The sequence below is a fragment of the Pediculus humanus genome, genomic scaffold, assembly GCF_000006295.1.
Source record: "Pediculus humanus corporis 1103172108286 genomic scaffold, whole genome shotgun sequence".
Taxonomy (NCBI): Eukaryota; Metazoa; Arthropoda; class Insecta; order Psocodea; family Pediculidae; genus Pediculus; species Pediculus humanus.
This window is the reverse complement of record NW_002987855.1, coordinates 134,699-147,592: the sequence shown is the minus strand read 5'-3', so window position 1 is coordinate 147,592 and position 12,894 is coordinate 134,699. Positions and strand designations below refer to the sequence as shown.

Genomic DNA, 12,894 nt, shown 5'->3' with positions numbered 1-12,894 from the left:
TTTTACTCCCTTTTCCCCCAACCCCCCTCCCCCCTTTTATCATTTAAAATCGCATAATCGATTTTTAGTCAATAATAATAATAATAAAAAAATAATAACAATTCGATATAATAATTTTTTTTTTGTTATCGTTCGCGTTTTGCTTGTTAATAAATTTTTTTTATTGATTGTCGTCGTTGTAATAATTAAAAAAAATAATAAGAGAGCTTATTCGTACATTTATTAAATTTAAATAATAATAATAATAATAATTTTCAGGAGGCACTTGCGTAAGATAAATAAATAATTTTTCGTTTTAATAATAAAAAAAAAAGTTAAAATTTTTTTTTGTATTTTCTTTGTAAGGCACTCAAATAATAATTAATTAACAATTTTTTTTTTTTGCTCTAAATAATTAAGTAGGTATTTTATTCGTCGTAAAAAAAATAAGGTCTTCGTCATGCGTAAAATAATAATGATAATAATAATTAAAAAAGTTTATTAACGATGTGAATGATAATTTTTTTTTTTTTTGCAAAATTTTAAATTACTCCCATCGAGTGAGTTTGCGTTTGATAAAATTGATTGATACGACGATTTAAAAATTAAAATTTTGAATGACATTTTTTTTTTTTGATTATAACCCTCCCCTCCTCTCGCTCTCCTCCTCTCTCGCGTAAAAAAAAAAACGCGTGCGAATTTTTAATTTTTTTTTGCATTTATTTACACCGTAGTGTAGTAATTGGTATTCTTTATAAATCGTTAATTTCCGGCGTGTTGACTTTTTAAATCAAAAAACAAAATGCAACGATGATAATAATAATAATGTTTATTTTCTCCCGGTATTTCGATGTCGACTCCTTATATATACGTATTCACGTATTTTTTTTTTAAATATTAAGCCTTGTTACGTCACGACGATACGCTAAAACAAACATTACAATATGTTACGTAATATGTTGATGTGACACACCTGATATGTTTGTTTGATTCATTTACTTATAAAATTTCATTGAAAAAAAAAATTTTTTTGTTAACAAGCAAAAACGTACAAACGTAAAAAAAAAAAAAAAATGTTTTCCTTTTTTCCTTTCATTCGAAAAGTGTGCTTTAAATACAATTAAAAAAAAAAAAAACTAGGTTATCTAAAAAAAAAACGAAGAAGAAGAAGAAGATATATAGAAAGTTCATTCAGTCTTATGTTACATTAATATAAAAAAATTAAATTAAATTATTTAAACTAATAGTAATAATAATAATACAAAATTTAAGTGACGTATCCTTTTGAGAATATCAAATTAACAAAGTCTTTTTCCGTCACTGGTATCCCAAACGTTTCTCCAACTTTATTTTCATCCGAAGACAAATAATGACGATAATTTTCTTTGTTATCCGACCAATTGGTACTAAGGTTAATGTCGCTGAAAGCTCTTCGAAGACCCAATACCTGATCCATACCGCTTAGATATTCCGCGGCGAAATTTGTAGTCGTATCACCCGCGTTATCCATTAAATACGAATGACTTAAATTTAATTTTTTACCACTTGGTAATTGTTTTTCCATAATTAAATTCCTTTTACGCCTTCGACTTTCTCTTTGCGAGGATTTATAACTTTTTGACGAATCCGTTTTTTCCGAATCTATTCTCCTACTTCTTGAGCTTTGTCTGGAAGGTTTTAATTTATAATTGATCGTTTTATTTGATAGAATTAAATCCGTCGTCGACGGATGATTCGACGACGATATTATGTCCAATGATTTTGTCGTCTTTAATCTTTTGTTGTCGGCTATGGGTGTCAGTCTGCTACCATGATTTTGTCTGAAAATAAAAAAATTTCTTAAAGAATTTACAAAAAAAAAAAAAACTTATACGGAAAGGAAACACTTTGTTCTCTCTCTCTCCTCTCTCTCTCACTCGAAAGTCATAAATTGGGGTTGGACTGTTGAATAAAAAAAAAAAATTTTAAGTTAACTTTAAAAATAAGTATTGTTCGGTTAAACCGCGTCGCAAATGTCAGTGAACTATTTAAAAAGGTTAAATGATGGCGTTAACAACTCTCACCCAGGTAAAATATAGACTAACTTTTTTTTTTTTTTTGTAATTCAACACAAAAAAAAAAAAATTTGCATTTAGCTTTTTTTTTATGCTTTCAAAGAATTCAAGCGTAGGAGTTGAACGTGTTTTTAAAAAGGTTTGTTACTGTATAATCATTTACATTATTGATTATAAAATAAACCAAAGCAAAAAAAAATAAATAACTTGTACCATATTTTAAAAAAAAAAAAAAGTGTTTGCTGCACGATATTCTCAAAGTGCTAGGTCAAAAAGTTATTAAATGTTTTTTCCCTTTTTTTAAAAAATATATTAGTACGCAAGTAAAAAAAAAGTTTTTTACAGTTTCGATAAAATATGGCGTCAATAAAAAAAAAAGAAATATAACAATGCAGGTAAATTTACAACGTGTTATTATTATTATTATTATAATTACGTCACTCCATTTTTTTCACCACACAAAATATATATAAATATTATTTTTGTGTGATGGGTATAATGAATTTTGATTTGAGCAAGGACTCGAATCGTAAACTTGGCAAAGAATAATAATAATACGAACGTCCGAACGTCTTTTTTTCTTTTATTTGATGAAAGGTGTCAGTTTCAATAGAACATTAAAGGATTTTCAATTTGCCAAATTTTTATATAAATGTGTACTTTGAAAAAAAAAATTGAAAATGTTTTGCGTAGGTTCCGTAGGTTATTATTTTCCTTATAATCGTAGGATGATGATGATGATGGTAAATCAGGCTCATGTATCGAAAAGTTAATAACGTCAAACCAAAAACCAAATTTCGAAGCACCCCCGCATTAACAAATGATTTATAAAATTTTATTATTAGTTTTTCCTTCTCTCACACACACACATACAGAGAAAGAGAGAGAGAGTGTTGGGGGGCATGATGAGACTTGTTGATTTTTTCATTATTTATTATTTCGCGCGTCTGTTTTTATTATTTTTTTTTTTTTAGAAATTAAAATAAAAATAAATAAATTAAAGAAAAAAAAGTGGACATTATAATAAATTATTTTTATTTGTTAAAATTTACTTAAAAATATTTTTAAAAATTTTACAGTAATAAAATCGAAATGATGAACGTTTTAAAGAACATTCTTTTTTTTTTTTTTTTGTTGAAATGTTTAGTATTCATTGAGTTAAATAATATCGATGAAATTGGGCGTTAAACGTTTTTAATGAATCAAAAAAAACTCTCACCAAATAAATTTAGTGCGTATGAGAAGAATCAATGAAAAAAAAAAAAAAAAAAACTTTTACGATGCATCAATAAAATTTCATTCCTAATTAACTTTCATTAATTTTAATAATAATAAACTTTTTCTTTGGGGGAAGGGGGAGGGAGAAATGGGTCGTTTGAAAAATTTCGTAAAACGAGTAAGAGAAAATAATTCAAAGTAATAAATCTAACGAAGAAGTTTTCATATAATATCGAGTGAAAAATAAAGTATGTAGGGTTTTTTTTTATACGATTCGGTTGCTTACGTACCTGTAATCCTGATCGATGAGTCTTTGACACAACCAGGCTGCCTGCAGTGCATACATTAGTAGAGCAGACACGACATTCCCCATCGCGACTAACAAAAACTTATAGAATCCTTCATGACCCATTCAGTGACTCGCGTTCACTGCAGCTAAAAATAAATTTTAGCTTCTTAAAAAAAAAAAAAAAAATTCTTCTTTTAATTTAAGCTTTAATTTCCCTGTGTAGATGTCACCTCGTCGAATCTTGTACGAATATAAATAATTCTAATACATTTATTTTTCTTACCTAAAAAAAAAAAAAAAAAAAAACTTAAAAAAATTTAACAACTTTTTAAACCACAAAAAATTATAATAATAATAATAATAATAATAATAATAATAATAATAATAATAATAATAATAATAATAATAATAATAATTAATCGAATTTCCTTTCCTTCCTTTCTTTCTTTCTTTTTTTTTTTAATTTTTAATCGAATCATTTGTAATTACTTTCATTCAATTTTTTTTTTTTTTGTTTTAAAACAAGATAATTTTTTTATGGTTTCAAAAAAAAGAAAATAAAAAAGAAAACTTTTTCTTTTTCTTTTTAATATATTTTTTATTTCGCTACGTTTTTCCTTTTTCATTTTATTTTTTTCTTATATTTTACTTTTTGACCAAGGAAAAAAGTTTTTATTTTAACAAAAAACCTCTTTTGTTCTTTTTTTTTTTTTTAAATTGCTTTTTTTTCCTTCATATTCACCGCAAGTTTATGTACATAGTGTAAACTAGTAAAAAAGACTTTTTAAACAATTTTAAAACTTCACAATGAGTCGGGGGAGGGGGGGGAACTTGAAATTTTAACAACATTTACTACTACTACTACTTTGTATTCTCATTCTTTATTTATTATTTGTTTCCTTTTTTTTAATAAGAAAATTTGTAATAAAAAAAAAAAAAAAATTTTATTTATAATAAACACAAACAAATTAATTAATTACGTTTGCAGTTGTTTTAACGTAATTCAAATTGTAAATATAATAAACCAGTACCATCATCATCATCATCACAGTGATTTATTGAGATATTGTAAAAATATTTTTCTAACTATTATTATTATAATACTCATGGTTTCGTTAGACTTCGAACCACGACCACCACCATCATTACTTCTTGTCCTTATATAGAATATCTACAAATCGATCGGTTATTATTTTATAAATAAATTTCTTATGAAGGTCATAGTCATTTTTTTTTTAAATCTTACGAACCTTGATTCCAGTTTCCTCGAGCCTTATTAACAAACAAACACTTGTCTGAGGCGTAGGAATGTTTGTTTGTTTGTTTTTATATTTATTTTAACTCCGCTTACTGCGTACAATTTTTTTTTTTTTTTTTTTTTTGAATGCGTAGGAGAAACTAACGAGTGTTGTTGTTTGTTGTTATCATGAACTCGATATATATATAAATTGAATTATTATTTTATCTTATTACGATCGTGCGAGTAATAAAAACCATCTTTCTTTTTCCAAACAACAAAATCAAACGAAATCGTGATTTATTCATAATAAATTTTATTTAATAAAAAAATTACAAGGTTGCTAATAAGAGCGTGTGTGATGTTAACGGTTTATATATTAGTACACTACTACTACTGCTACTACTACTTGTGTCATTCATAATTAAAAGGTCAAAATGTTTTCGAACACTGATTGGCGATGATAATTTTTAAAATCGATACATATATTTTTTTTTTCCCCCCCATTTGTTTTTTTTCTTCGATCGTGAGAAATAATTATTAATTTAATAACAGGATAAAAAAAAATTTATGTGGTTGACTGACTGATCGATCGACTTACTAATAAACCGATCCTTAAAAAGAGAATAAAATACTACGCGATTCTTATTAATAATAATAATAATAATATAAATAATGAAAAATCAGATTTTCAAATTCCAAGAAGGTATCAAATTCCTTATCAAGGCTATATAAGATATAGATCGCGATGTAAGCAGATATAATCATTCGAATGAAAGCATTACACATTTTTTTTTTTGCGAGATAAAAAAAAATTTTTTCATGCAAATTTCATACTTATTAAATAAGGTAGGCGTTCGCGCTCTCGCCCACCATCACCACCACCTCCCCCCAACCTCATTTTTTCTTTCGAAAATGATTTTCCTTTTGGTGGTTAACGACTCCATCGTCGTCTTTTCCTTTTTAATCAAGTTTAAATCATGTTAATCCGATATCCCACACTTTGGAATGGTTTTTAAAAACAATTTTCTCATATATATATTTTCTTTCGTGGTTATTCGAGATAAATATTTCTTTTTTTTTGTGAAAAAATAAATCTTGGATTAAAGAAGGATTAACTTAAATCTATGAGAATAATATAAAGTTAGCAAAGAGAATTTTAAATGATCTGAAAAAATCGTTTTTTTTTTACGTAAGAAAAACGTAGTCGTGGAGTTTGTTCATTTTTTTTTTTTTTATTTTAAATTACTCATGAATTTTTCCGTTCTAAAAAACAAAAACAAAAAATTTTGAAATTAAAGAAAGTTTTAATTTAAAAAAAAAAAAAACGACAAACGACATGTCAAGTTTTCAAAAAAAAAAAAAAAAAAAAAAAAATGACGTTACGTGAAGGATAGTCAACAAAATGAAACAAATTTACTAAAAAAAATAATAATAATAATTTAAAATTGTTATTTAGTTGAAAATTTGCACGAAATAATTACAATTAAATTATCATTAATATTAACAAAAAAAATTTTCTCTCATTGTTTTCGTATAACACAAAGGTTACAAAAAAAATTTAAACGGTACGACAAACACTGTAAAGATGATGGTTGTTATATAATTTTTTTTTGTTTTGTTTTTTACAACTGTTAAACACATACTCACGGTCACTTTTTTTTTTTTTTTTAAATTTAATGACAAAAATTAGGCTCGGATTCTTTTGTTAAATAAATCTCTTAATAAATTTAAATTGAATTTAAATGTTAAAAAATGTTTCTTCTAACAAAAGGTTTTTTTTTTACCATCATGGAAGAAAAATATGTATTGTAAATGTCCGTCGTCCGTGAGCTCAATTATTCTAAAAAACCAGACACGGCGCCAGGTTAAAATAATTTAAGGAATTTTAACTATTAACACTGATTGACACAATGTCAATTATTTGTGGCATAAATCTTGCATTTTTCCCTTCTCCCTATCTCTCTCTCTCTATCTCTCTTTCCTTTTTTATCTCCGTGTTAAAATTCAACGTTTACTCGGGGGGTGACACACACACAACCTTTTCGTTTTCCTTAATAATAAAAAATTAAAGGGAAAATTTTTTAATAAATAATAAAACATTACAACATCTATTTCAAAACGATTTTGTTCTGTTTTCTTACTTATCTTAATACTTTTGTTATGTTTTTATAGATTAATTTTAATTCGTGATTAATATATCGATATCGAAATTATATTTCGGATTTAGAATTTTAAATCTTTCCATTGTTTTCTACTTTTTTCGAAACGCCATCATTTTCTACCCATATTTACATACGCGAGGCAACTCAAATTCTATATATTATTTCTTTTCCTTTCTAAGATAAAAAAAAAATTATTATTATTATTAGAAAAAAAAGCGTGGATTTATCTAGAATCGAGGAAACAAATTTTTTTTTTAAAAAAAAATAAAACTTCCACTATCAGTATCAGTATGCAAAAAAAAAAAAAAAAAACTGATAAAAGCTTAAAATAGAAATTATTTCAAAACAAAAACAATTTCGGCCATATTTAAAAAGAAAAAAAAAACCTTTTAAACGAATTTCGACTCCCCAAGCAAACAACAACAACTTTTTATTTACACTTAAAGTGTATAAAATAATTTAAACCTATAATAATAATAATAATAGTAGTAGTAGTAGTAGTAGAAAATCGTGACTATGATGTTAGAAACCTTTTACCAATTACCGATTTTAAATTATTATGATTTCACTTTGTAAAACTTTCATAAATAATAACATCATTTAATTAATAAAAAAAAAAAATTTCTTTCTATTTCTTTTAAATCGTTTGACATCTTTTATTTACAGTTAATAATAATAATGATAATAAATCTTTAAAATTATTATCAATTCATTCTATTTCCGTTTTTTTTAAATGTTTTTAACAGAAAGTAGAAAGAATTTTTAAGGTAATATTCGTATTTAAAAAACCGTAACACATGATAATGGAACACGATTGAAAATAATTATTAATATACGAAATCGTTTTTTTTTTTAAACCAAGTTAATTAAATTACGTGATAAGAAACCGTGGCAAAAGAAATATTCTACGATCGAATTATCATCCATTTTCGAACCGGGGGGAAGGGGGGGGATTTAAAAATACGTTTTAAAAAAATCTGCTTCCCCCCCCTCCTTCTCCCCATAACCAATTAAACGAGTTCAATGATTGGCATTGAAATATTTTTTAAATATTTTTTTTAAAAGCAAAGAAGAAAAATAAATTACGAAACGATCGTTTTGTGTGGTTTTTTTTTAAAAATCGTGATAACATTTAAATAAAATACAATCAATGTTACACATTTTCTTACTTTGGCCAATTAAATAATAATAATAATAAATTTTTTGTAACAAAAAAAAACGGTTTTTTAACGGTTTTTTTTTTAATTATCAATTTTTTATCGACTGAGTTTTTACAAAAAATTTATTACGTGTTTACAAATTCAAAAAAAATTAATTTCGATTAATATTAGTAATTATTTAAAAATAAAAAATATTATTTATTTATTTATTGTAACTTTTCTCTCGTTATGTTTCGTAAATGTTATAAATAGATTGATTATTGACACGAAAAAAAAAAAATCTTTACATTTTACGACTGTTTAAATATTTACTTAGCAGACTTTTTTTTTTTTTTTCGACATAAATTAAATAATCGCGATTATTTTTAAATTTTTCACAAAACAAAACAAACAGCCTGTGGTATTTAAAAACAATGACCGAATAACAATAATAATAATAATAATAATAATAATAATTTTTTGAATAACAAAAAAAAAAAAAATTTGAAATTTTACGAAAGTTTCGAAATATGCAAAACCTAATAAAAAGAAATCTTTTTTTTTTTTTTTTTGTAACAATTACGTGTATTTTTTTACATACCAAAGTTCAGTGAGATGTGACTGAATAAGAAAAGAGAGGACGAATAATAATAATAATAATAGACGAGCTGGCACTTTGAACGAAAAATTATCAAAGGCCAAGGAAAAAATTTAAATTTTTATTGTAAAATGTAATTGCATAAAGTTTAAAAAATGGTTGTATGTATACAGTTAAAACGAATCAAGTTAAAACGCATAATGCAAAAGAGAAAACCTTGAAAATATTTTTTTTTTTTTTTTAAATATCACACATCGAGATTTCACATACGAAAAAAAAATTTTACACTCCGAGTTATTATTATTATTATTAAAAATAAAAAATTGATATTTATTTTATTCGAAATTCGAATTTTTCCAATATTTAGTATGTAGTCACTACTTACAATATTAAAATGATTGTACATTACGTAATAATTATATTCATTTTATTATGTTAAATACGATTACAAAAAACGCGGTTCGTCCATCTTTGATTTTTTTTTTAAACACAAAACACTAATTAAACGAAAACAAATTATAAGAAATTAGAAAGTGAATGATAATTTAACAACCACAACATTCCACACATCCGCACAACGAGTCTATCTATCTTAGAGTTGTTGTTGTTGTTGTAGAGAAACGCAAAACGAGTCAAGTTTAAAAATCAAGATTCAGGACCGTGTTTAGGTCATACAAATAAAATTATTTTTTTTTTTTTTATTTTCGATTCCCCCCCATAGGCATCGTTACATCATCATTGCCTGCCCCCCTCTCTCTCCTCCCCTCCCTTTTCCCCCATCGCGACCCTGTCCGGTGCAACATCGAAGGCTGATTTTTATGAATCACGAATTTATTTTATCGATGATCGACCGACCGAGTAACAACAACAACATTTATACCTTTTTTTTTCTCTACATCTCCCTCTCTCTCTCCCTCTCTCTCACTCTATCTATCTCACTCCCTCCCTACCACATGCATTCTTTACGATGTGTGTGTGTGTGTAGAGGTAACTAACGGTTGAGATTTAGTGTATGCACGCCTTAAAAAAACCTTGCGTTTCCTCTTCCTTAAACCTTAAATATTTAATTATGATTGCTTAATTTAATAATAATAATAATAATTTTTTCTCGTTAAAAAAAAGTGGTTAACATTGTTTTTTAAATAAATATTCGTTTCTTCCTGAATTATGTAGAAAACCAACCAAGTTTATCACTTTGTTGGAGAGAAAGGAAAATGAAATAGATAACTCGTATAAGACAACACAATGAACATGTCGATGTTGTTTTTTTTGTCCCTTTTATAAGTTTATGGGCACGTCGATGGGATCTCCCACAGGGAGCATCTGTGTAATTTTTTCTTTTTTTTTCTTTTTTCGTTACTTTCTTAATTTAAAAAAAAATTCCCAAGTCTTCATATTTTATACAATTTTTTTTTTTTTTTCATTCCAATTTTCTCGTTTTATTTTTTTTATTTACCAAGTTCCATCTTTTGAATCATTCCTTTTTATCATAGTTGTTATAATTTTTAAAACCGTACATTATATACTTTTTTTTTAGTCGTAAATAAAATATTACAAATAGAAAAAATTCGTTTCTTTTGTCAACATAATCTATCCCTTTTTTGAAAAGATTTATTTTTTTATATAAAAGTACTTTTTAAATAATTTAAACAAAAACCGTTTTTTTTTTCCTTTGTCGATATATTACTCATTTGATTTTTATTATTATTATTATGGCACAGTGAACTTTGAATTATTGAAATGGTTATTGTTTATATAGATACGATAGCAAATTGCACTATAAACCTATAAAAAATATATTTGAGAAAACAAATGATATCTATCTATCTATAACGTCCTTTAAACTTTTTTGTTTTTGTTTTGTTTTTTTTTGCGAGTTTCGAAGGTCTAAGTTAAAATTTTTGATTTTGATAACGAGAAATTTAGTTTTTTTTTATAAATAAATACGGGCATTACATTCATCTATTCTATATATGTGTATATATTCTTATGTTATCTATTGTAGACGTAAAAAAAAAAAACCGTTTCGTTTGCGGAAGTTGTTGTTGATGGTGCCATTAATTTGCCCAAAATTTTTAAATATTTTACTTTGATGACAGTTATCGATACAATGTCGCGATTATTTGCAATTGAATGAGTTTTTTTGTTGTTTCTTATCCTCTCAACAATGTTTATTGTTTGATTTATGACTAAAATGTTTCTTTTTTTGTCTTGTTTATTCATTTGAAATTTTTTTTTAAAAAAAAAGAAAACGTTCAATGGTTTTTTTTGTATTGCAAATTTAACAACTTTTAAATGGTAAAAAAAAAAACACAAAAAGAACATTTATTTTTATTCAAATTATTATTATTATTAACACTTTGACGATAGTTGTTATTTTTAAAATAAATTTTTTTTTTTTTGCTAAGATTTAAAAACTGATTCGAGTATTTAAGTAATATCATTAACCTTTTTGGTAAATCGAAATAACCTTTCCCTTTCTAGGAAAATAAAAAAAAAATTCCTTGTTTCACGCAACATTTTTTCAATCCTATGATTTTTTATTGATTGATTTTAATCGATAATAATAACACTCCGAAGAGTGAAAAACTTTTTAATTTCTATCCTAACAGGGGGAGGGGGAAGAGGAAACGTAACGGGGAAAACCAAAAAACGTGACCGCCAAAAAAAAAAAAAAAAAAAATTTAAATAACTAATTTATGCTTTGTTTAATTTTCCTTTTTTTTTTGAATTTTTATTATAAAAATGAATTTTTCCTCGAGTGCAATACACATATATTAGGTTTTATGCCCTTGGGCGTTGGCCCTCTACAAAAATCAATGATCAACGACAGAATTATAAAAAAAAAAAAAAAAAATCGCAATTTCTTAATGACCTTACATGACGTACGTACACATATTAAAACTCGGTTAAAAAAAAAAAATATTTTTAATTTTTTAAATTTGAATTAAAATTTTTTATTTTTTTAAACCAAATCAAAGAGATTTGTTAACTTTTAAATTTTTACATCTCTATACCTGTACCTATTATAAACTTCCGTCAATTAATTTTTTTTGATTGGGGGCAGTGAGGAAAAGGGAAAAACAATTTTTTACTTATTCTATTTGAAAGAAAGAAAATTCCATTTTTCCAAGCCGTAAAAACGTAAAAAACAAAGTAATCTAATGTGAAAAAATTAATTTTTATTTACAATTTTTAAAAAAACTTTACCACTCATTGTGTTGTTTTTAATTTTGAAAACACAAAAAAAAAAACAAAAACAAAAGGCAGTAATTCACTTTTAGTATGTGGACACCTTCTGTGAATGCGAACTCGTAAAAAAAAAAAAAAAAAAAAAAATTTTTTTTTTAAATTTTTTAAATTGTTTTCTGAGAAAACAAAATCAAAATAAATTTACCAAAGCTGAAACTTTATATTCACCCAAAACGACACATCACCCATTTATATTATCATTATTATTATTTTTCGCCACGTTAAAAAAAAAAAAAACTCGTAAATAACAAAATAAACCTTTTTTGTTTTCTGTTTTCTTCTTTTTTTTTTATATACAACAATTATATAGCAAATTTAATTTCGAAAACTTAAATTACAAAAAAAAAAAAATTGTAAATATAATAATTTTTTTTTTGTGAAAAAAACCGCCCCCTCCCTCCTCCCCTATCCCATTTCTCCCCCGTTAGAAATCCTCATATTTTTTCACCATTTAAATTATTATTTACTCTCTCATTCAAACCGATGACTTGTTGAGTAATCAATGTAAATAACTTTTCTTTCTTTCTTTCTTTCTTAACGTTTTTTTATTTTATCCACTCGGAAAATCAATATGCTACCATGCACTTATAAAAAAAGGAAAGAAAGAAAGGAAGGAATTTATATATACGGATCAAACTAGAAAAAAAGGGGGAAAAAGGGAAAAAGGAGGAAAAACTAATTGACGAATTTTGAATTTAAATTTTTATACGTAATTAAATGTGGAAAAAAAATTTTTTTTTTATTCTGTCGTTGTTGTTCACCGAATTAATTTTGTTTGTAAACAAATTGATATTAAATATTATTTATACATAATATAAAAAAAAAATATTTATATATATATATCGATTTCGAGTTGTAATTTTCCAATATCAAAGCTTTTAAAATTAATTAAATGAATCGTAATGTAAACGAAAAAACAGATTTTTCAACTCGAAAAAACTCACAATAAATCATAATAAATTT

At 25.1% G+C, this 12,894-nt stretch overlaps 1 protein-coding gene across 1 annotated transcript; it reads right to left on the bottom strand.

Annotated features, from left to right (window-relative positions):
* Nucleotides 1-1,246: 1,246 nt before the first annotated feature.
* On the bottom strand, nt 1,247-3,663 carry Phum_PHUM528880 (uncharacterized protein; the record flags this gene model as incomplete). Its single annotated transcript, XM_002431385.1, has 2 exons — nt 1,247-1,799; nt 3,542-3,663. 2 exons carry the CDS (start codon nt 3,661-3,663, stop codon nt 1,247-1,249), a joined length of 675 nt encoding a protein of 224 aa, XP_002431430.1.
* Nucleotides 3,664-12,894: the final 9,231 nt, after the last annotated feature.